This window comes from Oculina patagonica, chromosome 1 (assembly GCF_052425735.1).
Source record: "Oculina patagonica isolate OP01 chromosome 1, crgOcupat, whole genome shotgun sequence".
Lineage (NCBI taxonomy): Eukaryota > Metazoa > Cnidaria > Anthozoa > Scleractinia > Oculinidae > Oculina > Oculina patagonica.
In genome coordinates, this window is record NC_135758.1 from 36596435 (window position 1) to 36624241 (window position 27807).

A 27807-nucleotide genomic window follows, 5' to 3' on the forward strand; every position below is an offset into this window, starting at 1 on the left:
GTTTACTTTTATGCAATCGACAATCACGACGTTTCGCTCTTCATTCATTTAAAAGAATTAATTGAAAGAATTATTTTAAAGTGAATTGAATAGCTCAGTGATTTTTAAATTCTTGGATAGTTTCATTACGAAGGGGAAAAAGATCATAACACCCACATTTTGGGACCAACGTGTTAATAACTGCACCTCTGTCTCGCCACACTGCCAAATCTCATTACTTGTGATAAGTTTTACAGGATTCATTGCACAACGTGCATCGTGGCTCATCATGCAACATCGTTTCCGTTTCAGAGACGCTAAATCATTTGTTAAACATTTTAATCTTTCCCACCATTCTTTTGATCACATTGCCCCATGGTGGCACGACACACGTTTTCACCAATTAAACCCTCCTAGCCTTCAAAAGTCGCCACCTACAGCGAGTGTTGTACGGCTCATATGCCTTCAGTTATTACTGAAAACTAAAGGCATAACCACTCATACAAAGTTATCATTCATTCGAAGCTTCACGAGAGTTTCTTAAGAAATTAATCCTTTAGCCCATTCGTGCTATCAATAATTCATGAGCTTTATATTATTTCAAGTTTTTTTTCTCCGTGCGTGACTTCACGAGTTTTAGATTACCTCTGGCTTGAAGTCAACAAAATAACGTGCCATTAAATCTTGTTTCTTGTTATAACAAGAAAATTGTCAAATTGTCTCGCTAATACAATTGTTGCATGTTCCAAGCACGCATCTACACGTTATAATTATTATGCAACTGTCTCGCCCCTAACAGCTAAGTGTATCATTTGTGGTTTCTGTCGTTTCGCCTTGACTCTGCGTAAGAGGTATACCACCCTGAACACTGTGGAGCACGTTTATCATCCAGTATCAAACGTGTACGTACCCCACCCCCTGTAACAAACATCATGTGAGATTGCATGTGCACGGCGGCATGTATAAACATACAAGGGTTGTGAAAATTCTGCTTCCAAAATCTTTCATAGTCGCGAGGATGCCGTTGAGGCAACGTTTACCGGATTTTTTAAGGGAAAGCGCGCAGTCCTGAAAATACCTGAACTATTCCACGCCATATTTACACTTTTAGTTGGAAGCGGGAAGGGGAGGGGGTATCATCATCTCAATGTTGATCTCACCCTTTCACAAAAGAAATATTTTCCTAGCACAACCACCAAGTCCAGCAATTCATCCTTCCCAGCCAACGATACCCTTACGGAACACTTTTTTTCTGCGGACTACTTCATTTGAGTTGCCAGGTTATCTTTGGTCACCCTCAGATCGCGTGACTATTTTTGGTTACGTCTCAGTTTCTCTTAGGCCTGGTTCACACTTGCAAGGTCACGCAAACGCACAAAAACGCTTTACATTGATGTTTTATGTCACCAGTGAACATAACATAACAACATAGGGTATCCGGTCACCTCGCCACCAGGGAATCTCTCTGACATATGCATAACGACATAACGAAAGAACTGAACTTTTCTTTTTGTCGTTATGTCCACGTCTAGTTATGTCGCTAGTGTGAACCAGGACTCATTACGTCCGATGCTTTAAATCGGTCAGTAATTATAAATATCTATACGTTTCGGCGAAATTTGCATTATGAATTTAATGTTTACATTTCCTTATGGAAATTATTAAATTTTTTGGCATTTTTGCGAGTTAAACTTCATGGAGACGCTAATAAAAGGACTGGGCCGAGAAATACACGTCATTTTGTGACTCGTCATCTGTGCTTCTGCGGCTGCGCACCAGAAACATACAAACAAAATGGCCACCATCGATTTTGATCGTCTCAAGGTAATATAAAGAAGATATCTCGCTTAAACTGGTCACAATTTGTCTCTAATTTTTTACTCACTCGTCTTTTTATTCCAGAATCACGTAAACAAGGCACTGGGCGATGCTTCCGTGGTTGTAAAGTTTTCCTGTGCTACTGTATGCCTGTTGTATTGTTTGAGTTTTATTCCTTCTGTTTATTCTGTGCTGGCTGTTACTCCTGGATTGTAAGTACAACTTATTTCTTATAAAATTTACTTTTTATTTTATAGCTCATATTATCAGTAAAGGTAATGTTAAATCAGATACTTGAAATCATTTAGTTGTGAAAGTAAATGTTTCTTATCCATTTTGTTGGAGTTTTTAAAATATAAATGTAAATATGTTGCAATGTTCTATAGTTATGATGTAGGACCACATATTAACACTAAAGCATTTTTTAACAGTGCATTAGCCGAGATAGCGAGTCATAACATCTTGATTCTACAAAATTGAAAGAAACTTAAGCCAAGTTTACACAAGCAATTTTTGTATGACAATTAATGTGACAATTTTTATTTGCTTGTGTGTCAGATGTATTTGTTGACAAGCTGTTTTGTTAGCTTTTATGTGACCACTAAAAGTTGTCACATACAAAAAATATGAATTACTGGTGTAAACGACTTGTCACATAAACTGTGGCAAATATTGCGTCAGCATATGTGGTCCCCAGTCTCCTACTGGGCACTGTGCACACGTATCTCTTAGCGTATCTCTGCTGCTCAAGGTCATTACTGGCGCACTAAACCTTTGATTGCTGACAAATAATTGTTGTGTCATCTACACGATCAAACATATTTGTCACATAAAACTTTATAAAAGTGTGAAAAACAGGTGTCCCCAAAACACAAATTGTTTCTTTGAATTAAATTTGTATTTATTATGTATCTGTTAGCTGGTAATGTTTCTTTTAATTGGAGAAGTATGTCATGGGCCTTCATCTGGCTCTGTCCTGATCAACCAACTGAATAGGACTGGGAACTAACTACAGCAGTAATTATATATAAAATGAGACGTGAACAGAAATCAAGTTTAGCACAACAAGAAATTGCCGCAAAGAACACAAAGCAAAATTATACTCTTGGAAAGTTAGAAAGGACTACTACCAGTAATACAAAATATAAATGAAAGAGACATTTATTTTTGACTAGTTCTATTAGATTCAGTAAACAGGTCTACATCTTCTACAGTTGGCCTGTGTTAAACAATAATGATAACAAGACTGTGTTTATCTTCCTCTCAAGTGACTAAAGAGTCTTGAGTCACTTAAGAGGAGTATTGTATATCATATACCGTAAAGACTCGTGTATAAGCCGCACTCATACATAAGCTTGATTTTGAAGCTTGATTTTGAGAAAAAAATAAAAAACTTAAAAAAGCGCTGAGGTAAAGAAGTAGTTGTTTGTTGGTGATAAACGTAGCCATTGAAAGCTAATGCTGTGCATTTGCTGCAAGTTGATTATATTAATCAACTCTTAAAATACCTTTTTGACCCCAGACTAGGCAATTTACACCCCTCAAAAGCAATGGTCTCGTAGAAAAGCCGCACCCACAATTTTGAGCCAAAAATTTCAGCAAAAAGGTGCGGCTTATAATTATACATGAGTTTTTACGGTATCAGGCTTATATCAAATTTTACGCTACTAGATAACAACCTTTGTTTCGATTTTGTTGAACAGTCATTCAATACAGAAGTTGTCAGCTACTTTTATCTAGCGTATGTAAATGTTTTGATAAATTTCCTGAAAATTATTTAAGACCCCCTTGAGGAATGTCATCGCCTCTCCATGCACTGCATGGTATCCATGGGTTGGGTGGTGGGACAAGATCATTATAAATGGACAGACAGCAGCTGCCAAATAGACTAGTTTCGAATTATGCTCTACTGATCCTAAACAAAGGAGTGAAGTCGAGGTTGAGGGGAATAAAACAAAAGAAAATTAATTTCCCTGAACCTCAACTTAATTCCTTTGTTTGTGATCAGTGGAGCCTAATTCGAAACTAGCCTATTAAAGGTCAAATGAACAGAAATTTCGATTTTTGATATTTTTTGCCCATGTGTTTATTAAGAGCCAAATAAACATATCCCAACGTTTCAAAGCAATCGGTCATTACATCGCAGAGATATTGCAAGTTGAAAAATGCTTTTTGTAGGCTGTCATAATCGTAGAGTGCTCGGAAAAATTGTCGGAAATAAAAACTTGTGACGTCATAATTGGTGTTTTTGAAGACGACCGCAGACCGATTCCGCAGACCGCACGTTAGAATTTAAATAAATGTGTTTAGTGACTTTTCAAGCAGTTATTTCGTTCAGTTCGGCCGTTTTTCAGTTGATTGATTGATGGTTGTTCAGAGACGCGCATTTTTTTAAATAAAATAGCTAAAGCTCAAAAATAGCTTAAAGTTTTGTTTGCTGTCGTTTTGCATAATCATGTGAGGCATAGGTAGAATGCACGCTGGTATGAAAACAAATCAGGAATCTCTATTGTTCTTCTGATTAGCATTTTCGTTAATGAGCACGTGCTTTAACTATGCACGTGCGTTTTGAATCTTGGTACACTACAAGAAGCCGTTCTCTGCCGAACAACAACATGAAATGACGAATTGAAATTCTGCGTATTTTGGACAATGTCAGCCACGACGGCTGATATCCGGTTTTTCTACTTGGGGTAAAACGCTCTCTTTGAGTATTCAGCGGGAGCTAGTTCTTAAAGTTATAAATAAGCAGAATACGTTCGGAAAGTTGCGAGATTCTCAAGTAAAATATAAATTCATTTTCCACCAGACGTTTTCGTTGACGTTGCCGTCGGTGCGGTCTGTGTAGTTGGTCTGCGGTTGTCTTCAAAAACACCAATTATGACGTCAAAAACTCATTCCATTCCTTCCATTTTAGCGCGCAGTCATTCAAAAACGTTTTCGTGAAGCCTTCGGAAATCTTCGTATTTTTTGCTGTTATTCGCGCTTTAAGGCTCGAAAAGTAAAAATTTTTCTTAATTTTTCTCAATAATGGATAGTTTTAGCATTTGAGTGGTTAAAATGGCATTTTGAAATTTCTGTTCATTTGACCTTTAAAGGCGCCTGATATGCTGATGTCTGATCTTGTCCCGTAACTCTAACTGTAGAGCGCATTGAGCTTTGTTAATGAGTTATACAAGTCTAACCATCATCATTCATTCATTCATGCCGTTTATTATGTCACTGTTGGCATCACTAGCTCATAGTGTGTACCTATTTTAATAGTATAGTGCTTGCATGCAGCCTCTTTTTCTTCTTTTATTTCCGATTTTAACTCATTATTCTTTTTATTTCTTCAGCATCATTCCACCACATTTTAGAATATGGACTTTAATTACAGGAGGATTTATAGAATATAGAATATGGAATGTAAGTGTGTACCATTGTTATAAATTTAACTCCAATTATGTGGGTAAGTACAGTTGAACCCTGTTTAAAATAGCCACTAGTAAAAGGCTGAAGGGCAAATCCAAGGGAAATGTGTTTTAGTTTGAAATAACTGGAAATTTGAAATAACTGAGTTGAAATTAGTAGGGTCTAACTATATATTTTATTGTAAATTATTTTATAATTTTATTCTGCCAGCTCTTATGGTAACTGAAAGTGCACCTAACCCCTGTGGCAATACTTTCAAAATTGATTCTACATGAGTTAGAGAGTTGAATGGTTAAATATTTCTTCATCTCAATGTTGCGTTTTTAAGTTATGAAGGTTTATTTTTCCAATATGGTAATGAGTATGACGTCTACCCAGGCTTTTAAGCATACTTGTTTGGCTTATATCATTATTTACTCGCCATTACCAGACACCAAATTTACAATAAAAATTGTGGAAATTGCGAGTATTATGATAATGCTTTTTAAATACTGCTTGTGTGAACCAGTCAAAATCTGTATATTGAATGAAGACTGGGTAGGCGTCATACTCATTAACATATTGGAAAAAAAAACCTTCATAACTTAAAAACGCAACATTGAGATGAAGAAATATTTAACCATTCAACTCTCTAACTCATGTACAATCAATTTTGAAAGTATTGTTTCGGGGGTTAGGTGCACTTGAAGTAGTTAGGCCATATAGCTTTTCTAGCTAGGTAGCTAGAATATGTCAAGCTTATAAACAGATTGAGTCAAAATAATCAGTAGCAAAGATGAGCAAAATTGGTTAGAAATGTATTCTATTCCTGTGCTTAGTCCAAATTAAAAGTTGATTCCTCTTGAGGCATTGTTGCAGGGCTCGACGTTGCGACCTGTGGGGTCGCCAATGCGACTGGATTCGATCCGGTGGCGACTAACTTCCAATGCTTGGTCGCCAATCTGGCCACTAAGATTTTTAGGTTTTTGTTATTTCCTTAGAACCCTAATGAACAGATTGAATGTTCATTCAAACCGGCGAAGAATTTCATTACGTATTTTACGTATAAATCCATTGAAACTGCCCTTTATCTTAAACTGATTATTTACTTACTTATTAAAATTACAAGCAGTGGCGAAACGCAAAGTGAAATCGACATCTTTCCTCGCGTTGAGTACATTCAGGAAGCCAGCCGGAAGCCACATTTTTAAAAAATAGTTTCTAAAATGAAATGTTCTGCTAAATAAACAAATTTACCGTTCGAAAGTGTGAACTATGGTCTTAGTGTATTCAAGAATTCTCACGTTGGATTTAACATTACAAGCTTTCCGTAAGTTGTTAAACAAGATTGGAAATTAAAGTCCATTTTGGAATGTCGCGTTTTGGATAATTACACTGACCGCGCGTGTCTTCTCATAATGAGTCACTATGTTCTTTTATTTTGTTTTTAGCTTTATATTGTGGTTGGCAACAGTGGTTCCGAAGAATATGGGAATTTAAGAATAATGGAGTGTGCTGTTGAATCGTAAACAACACACGCATTAGCATATTTGCATTTGAATATCGGATTTCGCCTTGTCTGGCTCGAACACAAACGAAATATTATATTCTTGTCATCGCTATTCTTAAGTTTTCCATGTTCAGGATATTAACAGTGCTCGACACTAACTTTTTTGGATACTAGGCAATTGGCTAGTAGGTACAAATAATCACTAGCCCACAAGGACAAGTCACTAGCCCCACCCCCCCCCCCCTTTAAAAAAAATTAAAACAGCCAAGTTTGAATCAGCTAATCTCTTAGCACTATATTTGTTTGAGTCCACACAAGTACATCTTTCCTTCACTGAGACGCAGCAACGATGCTATCATCCAACTCGGTTAAGAATTTCTTGACCGTGGATCACACTTCTTTTTCTCTTCATGCTGTGTGTGGTCCTCTGGTGAACAATGTAAATCTGGCTCACAATTATCGGCCCTTGAAGGCGGTTTTCTTGTAGGTAAAGTGTTACAAAAGCTTGAAATCATGCTCGCGCGGTCGCTCGCGCGGTCGCTCGCGCGAAAACCCCAAGATGGCCGACTTATTATGGCTCTCTCCCAGGTCCCTTTTGGGTGTCATGGAAGCGAGGACAGAGGGTCTTTTCCAAGATGGCGTCAGGTTTGCGAGTTGATCGTACGATATACATGTAAATCCGTATGCGATGTGGTTTAAATTACTCAAGCTATGGAAACTAGATCCTGATGAAGGTTTCTGGGAGAAAAACTTCCCAAGTTATAGAGTTGTAGTTGATTTATTTTTCCACGAATCTTACTAGTCTATGGGCTAGTAGGAAAGTACTTTTACTAGCCAAGCATGAAATTTTACTAGTCCTGGGCTAGTGTACTAGCGTTAGTGTCGAGCACTGATTAAAGGTCAATGGACTTAAAGACTAAAGTTATGTTTGTCTTTCGTGCAACGCACTTCAATTTCGAATGAAAACAACCCGCTTCAGTTTTGAGGCATTCCCGTGGTTTTTACGCATCGCTGCCTGTTCATTCATTGCCGATATTCGGCTCGGCCCGGCTCATGAAAGATCATGAAAAGCTATCGGACTGCTCGGAGTTGATTTCTAGCTCAATGAAACTGCTTTATCGATAACAAAAATTTGTAGCCTGTAACAATAATCAAACAAATCAGGGAAAAACCTCCAATTCCCACGGCATGCAAATTGAGTAAGTCTCAACACACGTAACTCTGGCGCGTAGTCGTTACACATCAATGAGCACGAAAACCCTGTGGCGCACGTAATTTCTTCCGTTTTTTCTGAAAAATATTTGTTGTTTAAAGAAAAAAAATGACTCAAAGCTTGCACGATAAACGGTTTTTCTTATATACACTATACATTCTCTCATTCATTTTTTTTTAAAAAAAGAAATCTAGCGGGAGACGGCAAATTTATATTTCTCAAGATGAAGATAGTGTATTTTATCTGCCCTTGAAATAATACTGCTTTTATTGTTGAAACATTTTTGGCGACTAGAAAATGTGTGCTGGCGACCAAAGCTGAAGACTTAGGGGCCAGCTGGCCCCAAGGTTTTTTTCTGAAAGTCGAGCCCTGCACAATGGTTGGTGTACATCGTTTTGAAAATGCTTTGTGCTAGCCTGCGAATACAGCGGCCTCTCATTCACGTGAGAGCGGCTGTATTCACAGGCTAGCTTTGTGCAACCTCTTCTATTTTACAACCTTTAGAACTATTTTGGAAAAAACATGCTTAAATTCAATACATGACTTCTGGACTTAAATCTTTGTTATAAGTAAGGGAACAATCAGATGATGAGTGTGTTTGATTTTCAGATGTTAATAGACATTGGAGTTCTTGTGCTATGTGGTCAGTTGCTAGAGCCTCTCTGGGGAGCACTTGAATTTTTGGTAAAAGCAGTGGAATCCTGATTTTTTTTAACGCTCGATTTCTCAAACCTCCTAATAACTCAACCCAAAAGTTGTCTCCCTTCCCTGTGTTTAACACTGTAATTTTACCCCAAGGATGTACCTTATTACATGAAATTTTCGCGACACGTTAATTTCGCGACTTTGAGGTACACATATTTCGCGACATTTAAATTTCGCAATTTTGCGAAAATTTTGTATTTTGAATCACTTTAATTTCGCGTTTTTGTGTGAGACACAATTTACGTTTTCTTGGCAATATATTTTGACATACCTTTGAATTATATAAAACGACTTCATCGAAGGAACAATAACGTCAAAATTAACTAAAACGCAGGGGGGACTTTATCTCGGCAATACCTACAACAGAGCAGTTCTCACAATGTCTACAAGTGAGTCAATTGACGACAACATCCATTTACATTGATAACTGACATATGCGAGTCACTTAATATTCGCGTCATGTTATGTTCGCGACACTTATTGTTCGCGTCACTTTAATTTCGCGATTTTTTTAGAATCGCGAAATTCGCGAAATTAAAGTGTTGCGAAAATTTCATGTAATAAGGTAGCTAAGATGAAACTGGTGGAAATTTCTTTGCTATGGGTGGGTGCTGGTCAAGAAAAGGGTTTTCAAACCTATGCAACATCCCCATTTTCACTTTCATAAGCGGTAAAATCTAGCGGCTTTAATCTACATCCATGTTAAGCCCTAATTTCTCAAACTCCCTGATTACTGGAACCAATATTCATTTCCCTTGAAGGTTTGAGAAACCAAGATATGACTGTGACTGTTTGTGGATTGTTATGTACCCCATGAATTTTGTAACAACTATGAATAGTTTTCTATGTTTCTTGGGCTGTCTATAAACTTATGTTTTCTTTCTCTTTTTTGTAGAAATTTGTATTAATATTAGATGTAGGAACATCACTGGTAACATCAGCTGTTTGCGTAATAGCTTATGTTGCAACATTTGACACACATATGTGGTAAGTCTACATCTAAATTTGTAATACATAGTTGACAGTCCACAGGTTTCAGTGCAAGATGCAGTACAAATTCAGTACTAACAGTCATACACTATCCAAAGCTAGTACTGAAAGGCCTACAGATGGCTTCCAGTGTCTCTTTTTTTGGTAGTCTGAAAAAGGTCTTGTTTAACCTGTGATAGCGTAGTGTAATATCTAGAATCATTATTCAATAAATTGCTGTGATGCCTATATAATTTATGGTCAGAATGCCAGTGTTATCCGTCATCCCTTCATATTAACACATATCCTGTGATATGTGCAGCTTGCCAAGATTCCTCTAAAGTCTTTCAAAGCTTTCAAATGTTACTTGTATTCACTGTTTTTTATCCTCACATGGCAGCCATCAATAGCTGTAACTAAAGTGTTGTTAGTTACTTTCTCATTTGCTATTTTTTATCTGACTCATAGGTTTCTGGAGTTCAGTGGAATGACTGGAATTTTATCGGGAATGGTGGTTGCATTCAAACAGATCAGACCTGAGCAGGAAGTAAGCTTGTCCTCGATTGGTCTTCGTGTAAAGGTTGGTTTCCACTTCATCATCATGCCTCATAGAGAAATGATAAACAGACATGTCTCTTTGCATGCTCAATCTTCTCCTGTTTGAGAAACACTTAAAACATGACCAGAGAATTCAGTACATAGTGTAGCAGCTCTCATAAGTTTTTAATTCTACTGGTCCTCTAGTGTTGCAGTTGATATTGTTTTTGGAGCAAGTGCCATTGTTCCTGTGGTTTGTTCTATTGTTCTCTCAAAGGGCAGCGAGCCATTTATGTGAGACCATGTGAGAGCTGCTGCCTGACCCCCAAAATTCCATACTGATGCAAAGATATGTGCAGTGTCCCTGATTGGTGTTATGCGAATGCAAAAATTCAAAACCAAGCAAAACCCAATCCGCGACACTATGTGTATCTTTGCAGAGCTATGTCATGGAATTTCTACAACTCAAGTCCAACATCTCAGATTTTTCTCAAGAAAGTGTTATCTCTGCTTACTCAGATAAAAATGTTTTTTCCTATTTCAGCATGTACCATCTATAGTTGTTCTTGTATACAGTATTCTTTGCATCGTTGGCATTCTTCCCATCATCCTACTGGTCATGGTTCTATCAGGGACACTGATTGGCTGGGTGTACTTAAGGTTTTACCAGCCACGTGGTAAAGGAGTCAAGGGAGACTTGAGTGAAAGTTTCTCCTATGCTAGTTTCTTTCCAGAAGCTTTGCAGTAAGTGGTTTTGATTATCTCAAGTATATAATATTACAACAGACCTTTCCCACATTCACTCCAGTGAATACCAACAATGGTTTCAAGTTGAGGCTCGGGTGGACAAAAATGCAGTAAATGTATGAAACTATAATAATATAGTTTGTACACCCCAGCCTCGACTTGAAACCATTGTTCGCAGGCAACAAAGCATAATTCGGAAAGGTCTATATAAAAAATAATAATAATAATAATAATAATAATAATAATGGCACTTCGGGCAGTATATCCACAGAGTGGCTCTTCGCCTGCCCGATCCTAACTAAATTTACAGATGTAAAAGTTTAAAAAATATCTAAGAATTTATATTTACATGAAAACGAGATAAAATTGTATTAAAACGATATAAGAACTAATTATGTGAATTATAGTATATAAAACAAAACAAAACAAAAAAAAATACTTAAGACATGCTAAAAAGTTAAAAATTCAAATGTTCTAAAACTCTCTTAAAAATAATGTTTTTGGTGTCTTTACAAAGGACACTCAACGACTACTGTTCTATTAGGGATCAGAGATGACATTATTCGCGCCATGAAGCGAGGAGAAGTCACGCTCATGGTAAAAAAGGCCAGGATTGGCACTTAGTACACTGATGGTTTAGAGCTTTATCAAAAATTTCTGCATCTCTCATACAATACCAGTGTATTTTCCATGTACCTTAAGTAATTATTACTTAGGCATAGAGCTTTATCAAAAATTTCTGCATCTCTCATACAATACCAGTGTATTTTCCATGTACCTTAAGTAATAATTACTTAAGGTACATGGAAAATACACTGGTATTGTATGAGAGATGCAGAAATTTTTGATAAGGTACATGGAAAATACACTGGTATTGGAAAATACACTGGTATTGTATGAGAGATGCAGAAATTTTTGATAAAGCTCTAAATCATCAGTGTACTAAGTGCCAATTCTGGCCTTTTTTTTCTTGGTGGTAACTTTTTTCTTCAGCCGGCTGACACTTGTTGACAGGCTTTCCTTTTCTTTGAACGTGGTTATTTTTATTTCATTTACAAGTTGCTGTAAAGGTTTCTGATATAGTTTTGGGAAATATTGTTGTCTTTCCCACCCTCTAAGAGGATACCTTTTTACCTGCAAATAACCAAGTTTCTTGCCCATTTATAGTGTATGATTGCACTAACTACACAAAGCTTATTGAACTAGCTTGAACCAGCTTGAATTAACACGTCTGTTGCTATTTTTAACCAGGGCTCCAGTAAGCACAGTGTCAACAATTGTATTCAATACTCTGATTCGTCTGAAAATCTGCCACAAACCTGTCAGAACATATGATGTGGGAGCACCATCAGCAATAACAATCAGCTTACCAGGAATGGATCCTGCAGATGCCGAGAGAAGAAGGTAGAGTGTAGTACTCCGAGTGAGTAAGTCAGTTCTCAGTTCACATCTTCAATCTCACAGTTGCTGTGCTGCCTTTTAACCTACAAACAACAAATCACAGTACAAAAAGGGTGTGATGTGGCCATTCCCCCCCCCCCCCCCCAAAGTGGGCAATTAACCACCTGATAAGCAACTTACTAACAGCATTTGTCATTTCTGTGACTGATAGACTTGGAATGTTTTGCTAAGAATGTTAGAAATGTTATCGTATTTTGCTGATGTGCCATTTGGTTTCATGAGATTTTGTGTTATAGAGTACCTGTTTATAACAATGTTATGTCTGATAGAGGTTTAAATGTTCACTCACCTCTCCCCTCTACACCTGAAAGGTGTGCAATGTAGGAGGTACATGTTTCAACAGCACCCCCCCCCCCTCCCCTCCAAAAAAAACCTTCTGTAATCCATTCCCTCCCTCATTGTGGTTAGTTCTCTGTGCTGTTCTACAAAATTAAGGTCGCGCGGGACCCTTGCTCATTAATAAATTCATTAGCCAAATTTCTTGACGGAGTGCTATCTTGTATAGCTTTAATTCACTACATTTTGAACATCGATTCCTCTAAAATTAAACAAGGATATTCGGGGATGATGGAATTACATCATGATTGTCCTTTTACTGAGAGATGACCGTTGTCTGTGATGTTACAAGCCCTTAAAAGTTTAACTGCAGATAATGCGATTTTGTGTCCAAGTTTTCAGCTAGAACAGGGCACCAAATTAAATGATTGTATAGCTTAGTGATAAATCATAACCTCTTTTGTGCTACCACTAGAACGGAATTTTCGATTTCAAAAACTGCTACAAGTTAATCGCTTCTAAGAGAGCAAAAATGTGAAATCTAAACTTTGAAACGTGCTATCTTCATTTTGAGAAGGAAACTTAAAAATTCGCTCTAGTCATAGCACAATAGAGTACACCAAGTTTATGTTCCTCGTGAATCAACTCTTGAAATTGTATATCGACGGAGAAAACTTGGACACAAATTTGCAGGTTTTGAGGCTTCCGAAGACCTCCCGAGTCAATTAATGTTTACAACAACGTGTGATATATTCAAAACTGTGAATCTAATTATGATAATTCCCTATGTTCCAGTGCACGTGGCACAAAGCTGAGAACAATTACTAGTAATTACTTGTACAAAAGAGTTTAAAAACAAACATTCTCGTGAATATTTCGTTTGTTGTCGGCTTCAGTCGTCCGGCAGTTCGTGCATACTCTTTAAATAAATACATACTAATGATTGCAAGGGTCCTGCGCGACCTTAAACCATTATAAAGAAGTGCTATATTTCAAATTCTTGTGATGACATGTTTTTATTTTAAAAAAAGAAAGGAGGTGGGGATGGCAGATGATAATGTGCACAGTAGTTTATAAATTATCCATACCTTCCCCATGAAAGGGATTTTAAGCTTCATACATTTCCTTAAAATTTTTGTCTCCAAGTCCCCTCCCTTCCCCAGGAGTGGGGGGAGTATGGACATTTTCTGGAACCACACAATATGACACAGACTTCACATTCTCGTTCTGTTTCTGTTTCCTTGGTTAGACAAAAGGCATTGAAGGCCCTAAATGAGAGGCTTCAAAAATTGGAGCAGACCACCAGCTGGCCAACTCTGGATGGACCGGAGGGAAAAGACAGTCCCCAAAGTCCAAGCGCTGTGGATGAAATGCCAGAAATAGTTGTTGATCAGGGTACAACAAAAAGAACGGAGGGAGTGCCAAACAGCTCCAGTGTGCCTACGTAACAGAGGGAATGTGTACAGCTTTGCACTGTTCGAAAAATAAGCAAATTAATTAACTCTAAAAACTGCTTGATCAGTGAAGATTTTAACGTGCAGCGTTTACTTTTAGTATATGGGGTTAGGCTATGTCAGTTATTTTTTTATAACTGTGCCATTGGACAAGTCTTTATTTTGACTTTTATCCAGCTCAGTTATATACTAACATTGCAATAAGAACATGCAGTGCAACTCTGTTAACTGTTCGGACCAGAAGAGTAGGCAAGGTGGTGAGGTGCTGGTAAGGTGGGATATCACTGTAGAATATAATGTTACGTCAGGTTTAATTATATTTTTAAAGCGGTTTGCAAAGGACAGTTATAATCTTAGATCGAAGTATCCTTATAATCTTTTTATTGTGCGTTTGCCAGCCACAAATAACGATATAAATCATTCAGAACTGAAGGCTAAGACTTCTCACAGGTAGCAAGTGTGATCAGTATCAACGCAGTAAAACATGTCACCGGTGTCAAGCGCGGGATAAAATCTATAAACCAGTATCAGCGCGGCAAAACATGCCAATGGTGGCAAGCGCGGAAAACATGTCGTCGCTGTCAAACGCGGGAAAACTTGTCAGTGTTGCCAAACGCAGGAAACACACCACGGGTGCCAAGCGCGGGAAAGAATCTAAGCAGTCTCACGCGCGGCAAAACAGGCCACGGGTGGCAAGCGCGGGAAAACAGGTCACCGCTGTCAATCGCGGGAAAATATTTCACCGCTATCAAGCGCTGCAAAAAATGTCGCCGCTGTCATGGGCAGGAAAACATCTAACCAGTGTTATGTGTAACTAATCCTGTTCGTGACTGGTTTTTGTTTTGAACTTTGACCACTGATAGGCTACAGCAAGGTGCATTGCACGAGATGTCTGGACCAGTTCTTAGTGCAAAAATTATTTACATGTAAACAAAACAAAAAAAGTAAAAAATTTTTCCAAAGCCATTTGAAAACCTGCCGATCATAACCATGACCAATCGTGAAGCTTTTCGCGCTAGGGTTTTAAGCAATTTTAAATTAAAGCTTTTAAACAGGCGATGCTCGAATTCGCCCGGTTTAGCTGGAACTAGCTTTGGCTTGCGTTGAAAAAAGATTCTTCTCTCCCCCATTTGGAGGTACGGGATAGTTCCCCAAAGCAACTCTGAGAATACGACATCGTCTTGTTAAGCATTGGGTAACATATTTTTAATGTTAGGCTCATAAAATGGGTGAGCAAGCTTATTAAGTAAAAGAAAACAGTTCTCAAAGAAGAAAATGGTGTTAATTTCGTAAAAGAACGTCAAATGTATATAATGTACAATGAAAGCTTTCATTCTTAAATAGTCACAACCTTGACATTAATTTACGAATTCTCCTTTGTGGTCTCCATTCAATTCTTGTAACAGAAGTTGTGAGAATTTAATTGCATGTCAAGACAATGGAGAATCGAACTCTTTCTCTCCCGTAGGTTATTCACGGTATTTTGGCGTTGTGAATATGTAAGCCATGTTTACTGTAGAATGTTTGGCTCAAATTAAAGTTGCGATAAATTGGGATATTTTGGGACACCTCAATTTCACGATTTGCGAGTATTTCCTGTCCAAAATTACTCTGTATGGCGGTGGTCGCCATTAGGCGTGCTTAATATAATAGGAAGTGGGGGACTGGTTAACATGTGAGATAGACGCTTAGCCAAGATTTATCAAGCTGTATGTATTTCAGTCTTCCTAACAAGCCGTTATTTTAATTGTCTAGAGAAGCCGGCGTTGCAGAAAGCAGCGCAGAAAATAATATTTAAATGAACCAAACTGCACCGTCATAGGAAAATTAATTAAAAGTAAAACAAAGAGTATATTAACCGTCCAACCCCTTTGTACCATTCAGTGCATGTCAAAGCGTCCATCGGGACAGTAGTAATGTGTTTATATAGAAAATTAGTGTTGTTGGCCTTGGTTCATATTATTTGAAGACATTTTGAAAATAACTAAGGTGTTACTTTAAATGCGTCCATGGTGTAGCAATACACTAAGAGACCACGGATAGTGGTTTGTTAAAATTGAAAAAATAAAATCGAGAAGTAAATATTAGGTCATGTAAAGTGTGTAGACTCCCCTTCCCCCTTCCTCTCTCTCCATCCCTCTCTCTCTCCCTCTCTCCTTTCTAGCCTCTCTCGGCAGTTGGGGGAGAGCGAAAAACGCGGCGAGCAAGTAAAAAAAAACGAGGGGAGACTCTCGCCTTCGTCTCCCCTCTTTTTTTTCCTCGCTCGCCCGCGTTTTTCGCTCTCCCGCAACTACCGAGAGCCTGGAACAGGCCATCTCCTTCCCTAACCCCTTCCCTCAACCCAGATGTAGCGAGTTGTTGTTGATGATCTTGATGGACTAACACCGCGTCCAGACTAGCGGCCCAAAAACAGGAATCGTTTCACGTGTTTCTTTTTCTCTTGTTTGTGACGAACGGACGATGCTAGATCCCGTTTTGATATTCTCGAATTTATTGACCGTACCAAATAATAGGAATATGTTCTCAGCTGTCTAAAGTTCAGTCCTCAACCTTTTGATTTGCCGTGAAAGAAGGAAAAGAGTAAGAATAAAATAAGGTCAAAGAAAATTTCTTTTCCAAAAAGGTCAAATTTCATTAACATTGAAAAAATTATTATTATTATTATTATCATTATTATTATTATTATTATTATGCTCTAAATACTGGAATTCTACGCAACAAACGAAATGTCGACTACATCGCGAGGCAAGCTGAAATGGACCGAAAAGATGAATAATGACCTACTCGAATGCAAGGCGAGAGCTAAGGATCTTGTGACATCAGACACACCACCATGCAACGAGAACGGCAGGAGAAAGGGATATATTGTAGTGATGAAGGAGTTATGGGATGAGAAAGGCTATGCGCATCTTGAAATTAAGAGCCAGAACCTCAGAGATCAAGCTTCTAGACTCGAGAAAATTGATCACACGGTTGGCTCAAGCGCTCCCGCAAGAAAGAACCAGGAAAAGGATTCGAGATGCAATCGCGTACAAGATTCGAGCGGAAGTGAGCATCAGAGGACTTTAAACCAAACTTCTCAGAAAAAATCCAATCCTAGAAAACAGAATACATGTAATACAGCTCTAAATGCTAATTGCGTGGATTCGGAAAGTTTGATGGATTTGCATATGGCAGTGGCGCGATCCCCAGAGAGACCTACAGCTACAGAGAGTGATGGTTCCACGCAAAATATCCAAGAACAACAAGAACCAGTAAACGCCTCGGTTAATGAGATGACTAATGACTTGAGCGAAGCCCGTGCATGCGTGCACTTACCAGGACGGTTGCCTGACTACAATGTTGTTGACACTCCATTAATTATTAATTGGGGGCGAAGAGCGGATGGGAGTACAATAACAGTCTATTCATCAGTCATAACAAAAGCCTATGATGAGATTACACAATGGCGTAAAAACACCTTCCTTGTCCCTTATGGGAAAGTCGGGCGAGAGTTTATCGATCAGCTTACGACGCATATAACCGACTGGAACAATGCAACGCAAATGCAACACATAGCGCTCAAAGCTGCCATTGTTCTCCTAGCAACGACGCTACAAAAGCCAAGCATGAAGTCAAAAGCAAAAATTCATCAAGAGTGTCTGGCTAAGCGCTTAGCGCTTTGGAAAGAAGGTGAAATTGATAGTCTGCTTCGAGAGGGGAGGTCTATCCAAAAACGCCTTGTTAAGACCAAGAGGACAGAACCACCAAATAAAGCTAAGATATTCGCCAAGCTAGTCATGGAGGGACAGATTAATTCAGCGTTGAGATACCTCAGCGAGAATGAGTGCGGCGGCGTGTTACCGCTGACCGATGACGTCATGGGCCAACTAAAAGATAAACACCCTGAGGCACAAGAAGCAAAGCTCGGCTCGTTACTCTTCGGACCAGTTGAAGAAGTGCATGACTCGCTCTACCAGCAAATCGATGGCGATATGATACGCGAGGCGGCGTTACGAACAAAAGGCTCTGGTGGTCCCTCAGGCGTCGATGCAAACGGTTTCAAGCGAATTCTTGCTTGCAAATCATTCAAGAAATCGAGTGCAAACCTATGCGATGCCTTAGCAAAAACGGCAAGGAGGCTCAACACAGACTTTGTCGACCCTCGAACCATTGAGCCATTTCTAGCCAACAGGCTCATCCCTCTAGACAAAGGCGAAGGCGCGGTCCGCCCCATCGGTGTTGGTGAAGTCATCAGGAGAGTGATTGGGAAATGTGTCATGAAGGTGACCAAACAAGATGTGATCGAGGCTAGTGGTTCGCTACAAGTATGCGCAGGCCTCAAGAGTGGAAGCGAAGCCGCAGTCCACGCCATACACTCTATATTCGAAGCTGATGAGACGGATGCTGTACTCCTGATTGACGCCTCAAATGCATTCAATGCACTAAACAGAGCTGCTGCCCTCCACAATATTAGAGTACTCTGCCCACCTATTGCAACGTACGCTATCAATACGTATCGAGAACCAGCAAGATTATTCATAATCGGAGGGAAGGAGATCAAGTCTGCAGAGGGTACAACGCAAGGAGATCCTCTAGCGATGGGAATTTACGCCATCAGTCTACAACCTCTGATTACTCGTTTGGGGATTTCGAACGATTTGAAGCAGTGCTGGTTTGCCGATGACGCGAGTGGTGCAGGTTCATTGGAAGATATCAAGCGATGGTGGGATGTGCTGACTGAGGCAGGACCTGATTTGGGGTACTACCCTAACGCCAAAAAGTGCTGGCTTATTACGAAACCCGACAAGAAGGACCATGCTAAAGCTATCTTCGAGGGGACTGCGATAAACATCTCTACGCAGGGACAAAAACATCTAGGCGCCGCTCTGGGCTCTCGAGCTTATCTCGAAGAGTATGTCGATGGAAAGGTTGAGGAGTGGGTGAGCCAGGTGGTAAAGCTAGCCGAGTATGCCACATCAAACCCACAGGCGTGCTATGCGGCATTTACCTTCGGACTACGCCACCGCTGGACATATTTTCTCAGAACACTTCCCGATATAGAAGATCTATTAGAGCCCCTGGAGCGTGCTATTGCAGATGTACTAATACCATCAATCACTGATCACCACTGCACAAAAGAAGAGAGGGACCTAGTGGCACTTCCAGTGCGGCTAGGGGGGCTTGGACTTATTAATCCAAGCCAGGATGCAGCGTCCCAATTCAAGGTGTCAACCAAGATCACAGCGCCCCTAGTCGAGAAAATAATCGCACAGGATCATGAAACACCGGCTGATACTGCTGTCAAGACACTACAGCAGTGCGTGCGAAGAGAAACCAACGAAGCGCTTCAGACTAGGCTTGGCAATGTCAGGGAGTCTCTACCTCAGAAGACACAACGAGCCATTGATCTCGCAACCGAGAAAGGTGCTTCTAACTGGCTCACGGTCCTCCCATTAAAGGACATGGGCTACAACCTGAATAAAGGCGAGTTCCGAGATGCTGTAAAGCTCAGGTACGACTGGGAAATTGAGGACAAGCCGACAGTGTGCGTGTGCGGTGACGCCTTTACAATCGATCATGCAATGATTTGTAGGAGAGGCGGATTCATAATTCAGCGCCATAATGAACTCCGTGACCTCGAGGCTGACTTGCTTAAGATGGTCTGTAATGATGTCGAAATAGAGCCCGTCCTTCAAGAACTGACTGGAGAGAGGCTACCAAGCGGCGCTAACACAACGCCAGATGCTCGCCTAGATATACATGCCGGGGGGGTTTTGGGAGAAGCAGAGATCCGCGTTCTTTGATGTGAGGGTGTGTCACCCCAACGCGGATTCCTACAAGGACCAAACCCCCAAGCAGATATACCGTAACCATGAGAATGAGAAGAAGAGGGCTTACGCAGACAGGGTTCTTCAAGTAGAACAGGGAACTTTCACTCCATTGGTGTTTACATCCACCGGAGGAATGGGCGAGGAGTGCAAGAGGTATCACAGTAGGCTTGCAGAATTAATCGCCGCAAAGAAAGGGGAGGATTACGCAACAACGGTGTCTTGGATCAGATCAAAAGTCTCATTTGCGATCCTCCGATCCGCCTTAATCTGCCTAAGGGGATCAAGAACTGTAAAGAGAAACAGGAACATTGACATTTATGATATGGACTTTCAAGTAGAGAATTCTCGTACTGCAATTTAGATCGAATATATATATTTTTTTTAATATATAGTTCTTCTTTTATTATTGCTCTCGAAGTCGCTTTTACTATTTTTCTACATTTTTAGAGACACTGTTTTTATTATTATGTAAATAATATGTTTATATATAAAGTTCTTATTCGAATAGTCAAATCATTGTAATTCTTTTAGAAATTGGTTAATAAAGTTTTTATTTTTAATTATTATTATTATTATTATTATTAACATTTAATTGAAACTTTGATAGTTAAAAATCCTTTCGTCGTTTAACCGACGAAAGGATTCAGTCTCTTTAACAATTTCACTTAAAACTTAATAAATGATATGTATAACACTACGTGCCCACCTGCTAGATTTACTGATACAGCATCGGAGAAGTAGTAAAGCAAAATGGGACAAAAAAATGTGAAACAAAAGCTGCTTCAGAGAAAAGTTTATTTATTTCGATTTGTAGGCGTCCTAAATGCTTTGATGCATACTGACGGTAATAATGTCATACACAGTTGGAAATCTTCACTTTACCTAACTGCGATATTTGCTTCCGTTTGTCTTAAAAGGCTGCTCGTCCGTGTATTTAGTCAACTCAATAAGCCAAACAAGCCAGGAACTACAATAGACACAATAGAATCCCGATTTCTATTTTGGTTTCCGTTGGATAGTACTTCTCTGTAATTTTACTCTCCGATTTCTCGAAGCAATTTTCGTTTCTCCAGGAGGTTCGAGAAATCGGGATTCTTATACCTAATCGTACCTTTTTGGTACGCTTGGCGGCATATCAGGCGAGTTTGGTCGACCATGGTTCGTATTTTGGGAGACGCAGTCGAGCCAAAATACCCATGGCGAGACTAACAGCCTGATATGCACCGAAGCGTACTAAAAAGGTAGATTAGGTATTTACCGTACCCAAATTCAGCCAAAACTCCGGTTTTTTATCGCTCTGTTGAAGCTATGCTTGTAAGGACTTACTGCAAATTTGTTACTGACTAGGTCTTCAACACTTTTACCAAGTCCTTCTTCTGCCTTTTTTTTCACTCGTTTTTTAGAGTTTCATTCTCTAAATTTTCAAAATCAAAATAAACCGAAAAATTTGGAAATTCCGACTCATTTTTTCAGTCTGAATGTCTCAGTACTCATCGGCAAACATCGCGCAATTGGCGAGCGTGGTCAAGTTTAGTTTTGGCGGGAAAGTTTTTCTCTTTTTACGACCGCTAAACACCGCTTAATTTAAATTACGAAGTTCTGTTTTATTGGTAAACCTCTTTTCAATTCATCGTACAGTAACACTACTTTACTTCAAAGTGACCGTGATATGGTGGCATATCAGGTCAGTAACTTGATATCGTAGGATATCAGGACAGTAGATCGCGCTTCTGATTGGCTACTTGCAAATTTGAGTACGGTAATACTGTATATTGCCAGTTACTCGTTTATGCTTGTAAATGTTCCTTTGCTGCCAACAATTACTCCTCTTTGATATTTTTTTCATCCATATGCGTTATCGTTCTTAAACCATTTATTGTTGCGACCACTTAAAGAAAATATTGCAAAATACACATTGAGCTTAAAAAAAAGTGAAAAAAAAAGAAAAAAGAAAAGGAGTGTGAGAGAAAAGTAAAGGAGAACTAAAAGAAGAGGAAGAAGAGTCAAAAAAATAAAGCAAGATACCAAGCAACGTGTAGTTCCTTGAAGTATGACGCGGGGATACAATTAGCGTAAGAAATTAGCGAATGAAGTTTTGCTAAAACAAAACTGAAACACATTCGTTTCTATCCGTTTTTCAAAGGAAGAGATATATTGGCCAACTCACTAACTTAAACGCGAAATAATCATAGTTAAGAGTGAAATCTCAGTAGAGAATGGAAAAATAAAATAACCAAAAAGTCCCATAGCATTTGATTTTAGTTAGACTTGCCTTTCAATTCTTTTCAACTTTAAATTGAAACGCAAGTAAATTCACAATTCGCAGTATTATGTCAAGTTGAGTCAACTGGGTTCAAATTGTGAACTGCAATTAGCTCGAGGCAGCTGTTAGCGTCTTAGCAGCTTCTTAGAAAGGGCAACAGCAAACGGTGAACAAGGACTACTGGAGGGTGTAATATTTATACAGCTGAAAAATCACAGGCTTTGCTTAACGTATACTTGGTGAAATGTATTTAAGAAACATAAATAGACCTAATGAAGATGAAGTGTTCAACATGACTCGAGCATGGGACAAAGAAAAATTCTGAGTCCCCGACGGGAATCGAACCCATGGCCTCCCAGATACCGGTTGGGCGCTCTAACCAATTGAGCTACGAGAGACTTTACCATCTTTATCATTTACTATAAATAGACCTAGTTAAATGCAGATAAATGGGGCCATAAATTACTTGTTCTACGCGCACACAAATCTTTCTCTTAGTCATTTCTGACACTTAATATTATGCGGTCCGTTCGGTGAAAAGATCATTGTTCGGATTCGGTTTTTGGAGCCCTATGCACCGATCAAGGAATTGCTAGCGATTGTGAGTGACAATGATTTGGAAAAACTTACGCGCAAACAATTTAAGAAGTTTACTGCCTTCATCCTCTAGATTCTTGGTGGAACAAAGGACATTGACGAACACTCGATTTCTCTTCAAGGCTCCGTCATTCAGAGGTTTACGAAGAAAGAGAGAGCGCCTCTCCATGCAGCTCAACCATTTTATTACGGTATTTAAATGAACTTGTACTGCTTGTACAGTAATTGCAGCAAAGTTCCAACTGATGCCTTTGTCTCTAAAAGAAGTTGCATTACGTATAAAATTATTCCAAAATAAGAACAAACAGGGCGAATTTAAAACAATCTTTCGCAGCAGGAATTTAAACTGTGGGTGCCATCGCCTTATATACTAATGAGCGCTTGAAGGGGATTTGCAGGACGGGCTGAAATTATACAAATTCAGAAAACTTAGTACTATATATTATTCTTTTGATAAACTTAGGAAGGACAAAAACATTGGGCTGGCCCGGCTGTGCTTATTTTATTGCTTGTAAAAATAATTATCTCCCGTGCTACGTAGTAAACGGAAATACGTTTCAAAGTCATGATTACTACCAGAAATTAATGTGTATTTTTAATCGCCTCAGCTTTACTGATACTTGGTGCTAAGCTACTCGAGGTAGTCAGAAAACTCGAGCAAATCTTGAATAGCGTATAGAATTAATGAAAAATCTTAGCATTGTTATTTTTTTTCAAAAATAGTGCTGGTGTAAAATCCCATTCAAGCAACAATCCAATTAATCCCCAATTTGGACAACACATGAGCCTGTTTACAATAAAACTAACACGTAACATGACTACGTTCTGCTCAAGTTTGGAAATAATTAAACTAAAAACAATTCCTATGACTACCATATTGGAAGCGAAACCGCAGACCGAAATCTAACATGGAAGTTCGGAGAAACTTTTTGATCCAAATTATTTTGAGTACCTTAGTACAACCTATGCATGGTTGCTGTTAAACAAACTTGAGCTAACATCCTCGGGCTATTGTAACACTCCGGCCTTTTTGACAAAGCTTTCAAGTGTTTCAAAGAATAAAAGTAACTATTGTCTTAAACTAGTAATTTTAGCCATCTTGCATGTGTAGCATTTGACAATTAAAGCTTAAAGACAATGAAAGGAAGTAGGTGCGAAGTACGAAAAACTGCGAAGTAATAGACACGAACAAAAGTTACTATACACATGCAAGCTAAAGCCGAAAAATGAGGTAAAATGTCAATTTAGCTTGAAATTGAACTATTGATTGCATATTGTTGTTCATTTTGAATTACTGTAAAGTTAACAATGGTATAATGTGAGTTGTAGGTTGTCTGAAACATGTAATAAGAAAACTGTCAAAAAACGTATGTGATTGTTTCTGACAGGAAAGAATCGCAGTTTTTATTCTCCCACAAAGAATGTTCTCTGTAGTTTGTAATTACAATCTAGAATTTTAGAAGAGTGCATACTTGTATCTCTTTTACTGAGTTAAAGGGACTGTGTCACGGCTGAGTTAAGTTTATTTTATTACGTTTGCCAAATACTCGCAATGAGACTATACGTTTGCAAAGAAATTACATCTGTGGATCTAAATGACAAAACCATAGCTTCATTACAACCAAATACATGTGTCTCCCGGGCGTTACAACTGATCAGTTTGAAAACTGTTCAGCCCAACAGTATTTCAAAAACTCATATCGCAATCCGTTTCAATCTTCTTCCCTTTTGGCCATCCGTACCTTCTTTCGTACTTGTGTGTTACTGAATTTGATGGCCATTTCCCGTGTCTACTAAATTTGGCTAAAATCCTTGACACGGTCCCTTTAAGAACAACGCCACAGTCTCCCCGGTATCTGTTCATGGCCGAGACTGTTCATCGACAAAGCCGTGACGAACGATTTAGCCATGTTGCTAGTAACTACCAGTAATTATTATTTAGAGTTATCGGTCCCGCCAGACTGATGAGTGATGATAATTAACATATCAGTAATCTAATGAAGCCACGTGACCTTTTATGCCACGGTCGCCACGCTGAGATAAGGCAACACGTTTCAGTGAAACAACTCTTGCGCTAATTTGTCGTGAAGAAAGCATTCGCAGATGGATTTATGGTTTTCACTGAACGGTAATCCCATTCCAGGTTACTGAACTCCGGATTCATGTCAAGTAAAACGTTTAAAATTACATTATTAACGATTACTTTTGCAGATTGGGAGCACCTTAGAACTGAAGATTGCCTATTCAAATAGAAACATGCAAATTAATAACTTTTTAGCCCCAGTCGCGATAAGTGCCAGTAAAAGATTGTGCCAAAATAAATAGGGCAATGTTCTGGGTTTGGCTGCAAATAGTAAATCACTCAAAGCTGGAATGCCAATGCAAGGCCAGCTAATCACTGGTAGTTCTCATCAATATCAGAGGTCATTTGTTTGTCTCCTTGTTTACAAAAGTAATTCAAGGGTAATTGTTTATTTACAAAAGGGGAAGCAACAAAAACGATCTCACCAGAACGATTTATTTTTTTTCGTGTGGTGTCAGTATTAATCGTCTTTCTTGCCATTGTCGGACTGCAGAAATCTTGTAATTAAAGTTTGAAAAGTTGAATAATGACCGAAAAGATTTACTGAGAATGAAAGTTTTTTTAGTCAAGCAACTTAAGTATAATTATAGCGATTATGAGAGTAATAAATTCCTGGTCAAAAAAACGAGAGGATAATCTGTCAAAACAACGCATTTATGATCGATTAGTTAAACATGTTCTAACAACCCTTTTAGAGGTACTGTATCTTAAATTGTTGAATTTCGGACCCTCCCCGTGATGAATGGGAGATATCTAACCGTAATGTCAAGCTTGCAACGTAATGTTCCGGCTTTGGACGTGATCAGGCATATTAAACTTACTTGCACTGAGCTGGTTACTGAAGCAACCTCGTATTTCAGGATTTCTACAGTACAACATACCACCTGCTTGTTGGTTTCAAAGCATTTGATTGTCTAATTCTTAAATCGGCTTTTTTTTTTACCTTTTTTGTTGTCAATGAGATTAAACTTTTGAATTTCGTAGGGGTTAATTGCAAATCCCCTGTTCTGATTACTTTAGTGTATATCGATCCTCTTTTTGTTGTATTAACACCAATTGCTTCACAAAAAGCTTCAGTACAGAACTTCTTTGAGTGAAGTAGTGATAGGAGTGATTAAAAGAAAAAAAAAACATTTTCATTCGTGGTAGATAGTTTTATTACGGAGCCTGCGTTGCTTTCTAAATCAAATCATATGACACATTTTATATTCATATACCAACTTAAATGGTAACGTTTTTACAACTCTCAGTTTTTAGTACATAAATTAATGACCTTTATACCTTCGACCTTCTGACCACGGTAGTACGAAGGATCAGAAATATGAATTCCTTCTTATTGATTACATTTGGTGGAACGTTTAGACAATATTCCCTATTTGACTTACTCACTCTCTTTTTAAAACCTATCTGTTGACACGAATTCTGCAAGGAAAAGCTAGTTGTTTTAAAATCCCCCTTAGAAATCAAACAAGGCAGATTGTTTAACTGATTTCATTTTAAGTGATATTTTGATTGTTTGAGCAAGCCAACCAATACTGAAATATTTAACGGTCCTACTGAAACGTTTAAAGAATTAGTAAACAACAGTGTATTGAAGTACTGTTTCTCATGCATGTGGTACAATAATAACCCTACAGCAGGTACCTGCTACCCGGCTTTCAAAAATTGATTTATTTTGAACAAGAATACCTGTTCCATGATAAACACGTGGGAGTACCTCATGTCTGATAGCACTTTTTATGGGACTATACATCGACCTTTTCTTAATAGAATAGCAAACAAAGCCTCGTGATTTCTACCCTTTAGGAGCTAAACTACAAAAGAAATACTCCACCCGACTTGGTAAAAATGATATATTGAAATGGAGAACCTACTACATCCTATTTTTAGACAAAACACTTTCACAAATGTCTGCATGCATACGAAAAAGAAGAAACACATTAGCACCTTGGTAATATATGTTTTATTCAGTTTACTGTTCAAGAGGGCTGCATATTCAGTAATTCAAGACATTCGAGTTTTATAGCCCGGGGTAATGCCCGGCTGGAATTTTCTTTTCCTTCCCTAAAGGAGTCGAATTTAGTGCGGATTTTTTGAACGAATTCGAGTCAGGCGGCAAAATCTCAAAAATAGTAGTGAGATTTTGTTTTGTTTTATTCAGTAAAAGAAATCTTAGTACTTACAATGATTTGTAAAGACTTGGGAAGAAACTGACGAGAGAGTACAGAAAGAGGCTCAGTTTTGAACTCCAGCGCTAGGTTATTTTAAATACCGTATGTTTTTAAACTGTAAGATCTTAAAATATCTTTGAAATTAGCCAAAGTGTACTGTGTTTAAGTTTGCTTCTCTGGCCAATAATACGGTCTAATTGTACCTTTAAAATTATTATTTTCTTTTCTTTTGAAAAGTGAACGCGTTTAAGTTATTATTAATTGTGGTAGTGAGATAAGCGGTGAACTATTAGATATCATTGACAACCCACCTAAACCAGCAAAAATGTTTTAAGATTTTCATTTAGTCTCGCCGACAGCTATTTTAACGAGTGTGAAAAGTACTATTCACGTTTTCGTACAATGGCAAATTCTTTTATTAATATGGGGTTGTCGACTAGTATATTTTTCTCAAGGGCTGCAAAATTACCATCTTATATACATGTTACTGGTACGATGAATTAACTAAAATTATACCCTTTGTTATGGAATGGTGTCAAGTACTAACAAAAGGATCACACACTAAGCATAAACTTTTACTTTCCATTGTCTAGTGTGAGGTCAATGGACCTCTAAACTTTAACAAAAAGAAAGATCGGTTAATTTTAAATGTTGTGTGATCAATTGAGAGGTTTGTTTGGATTTTCTTAAGTGGTTCAGAGTATTTTTTCAAATGTCGACCGTTTCATCTTGCAATATGTAGCTCCCAAAACGAAAAAACTTTGTAACTATAAATTTGTTCTTCTACGAATTAGTCCCCGGGGAAAAGTACTTTGCCC

The 27807-nt window shown here is 38.5% G+C and overlaps 1 protein-coding gene and 1 pseudogene across 1 annotated transcript; both read left to right on the plus strand.

The window, feature by feature from the left end:
* Positions 1–1747: 1747 nt before the first annotated feature.
* Positions 1748–16149, plus strand: LOC144628426 (transmembrane protein 115-like). The gene is made up of 9 exons (XM_078486519.1): positions 1748–1803; positions 1882–2009; positions 5136–5205; positions 8523–8597; positions 9514–9605; positions 10056–10167; positions 10669–10868; positions 12123–12275; positions 13858–16149. The coding sequence occupies exons 1-9, from the start codon at positions 1774–1776 to the stop codon at positions 14054–14056; spliced, it is 1059 nt and encodes a 352-aa protein (XP_078342645.1). The 5' UTR covers positions 1748–1773; the 3' UTR covers positions 14057–16149.
* A 1074-nt stretch (positions 16150–17223) lies between these two features.
* On the plus strand, positions 17224–20305 carry LOC144667342 (uncharacterized; annotated as a pseudogene).
* The last annotated feature ends 7502 nt before the right edge of the window (positions 20306–27807 follow it).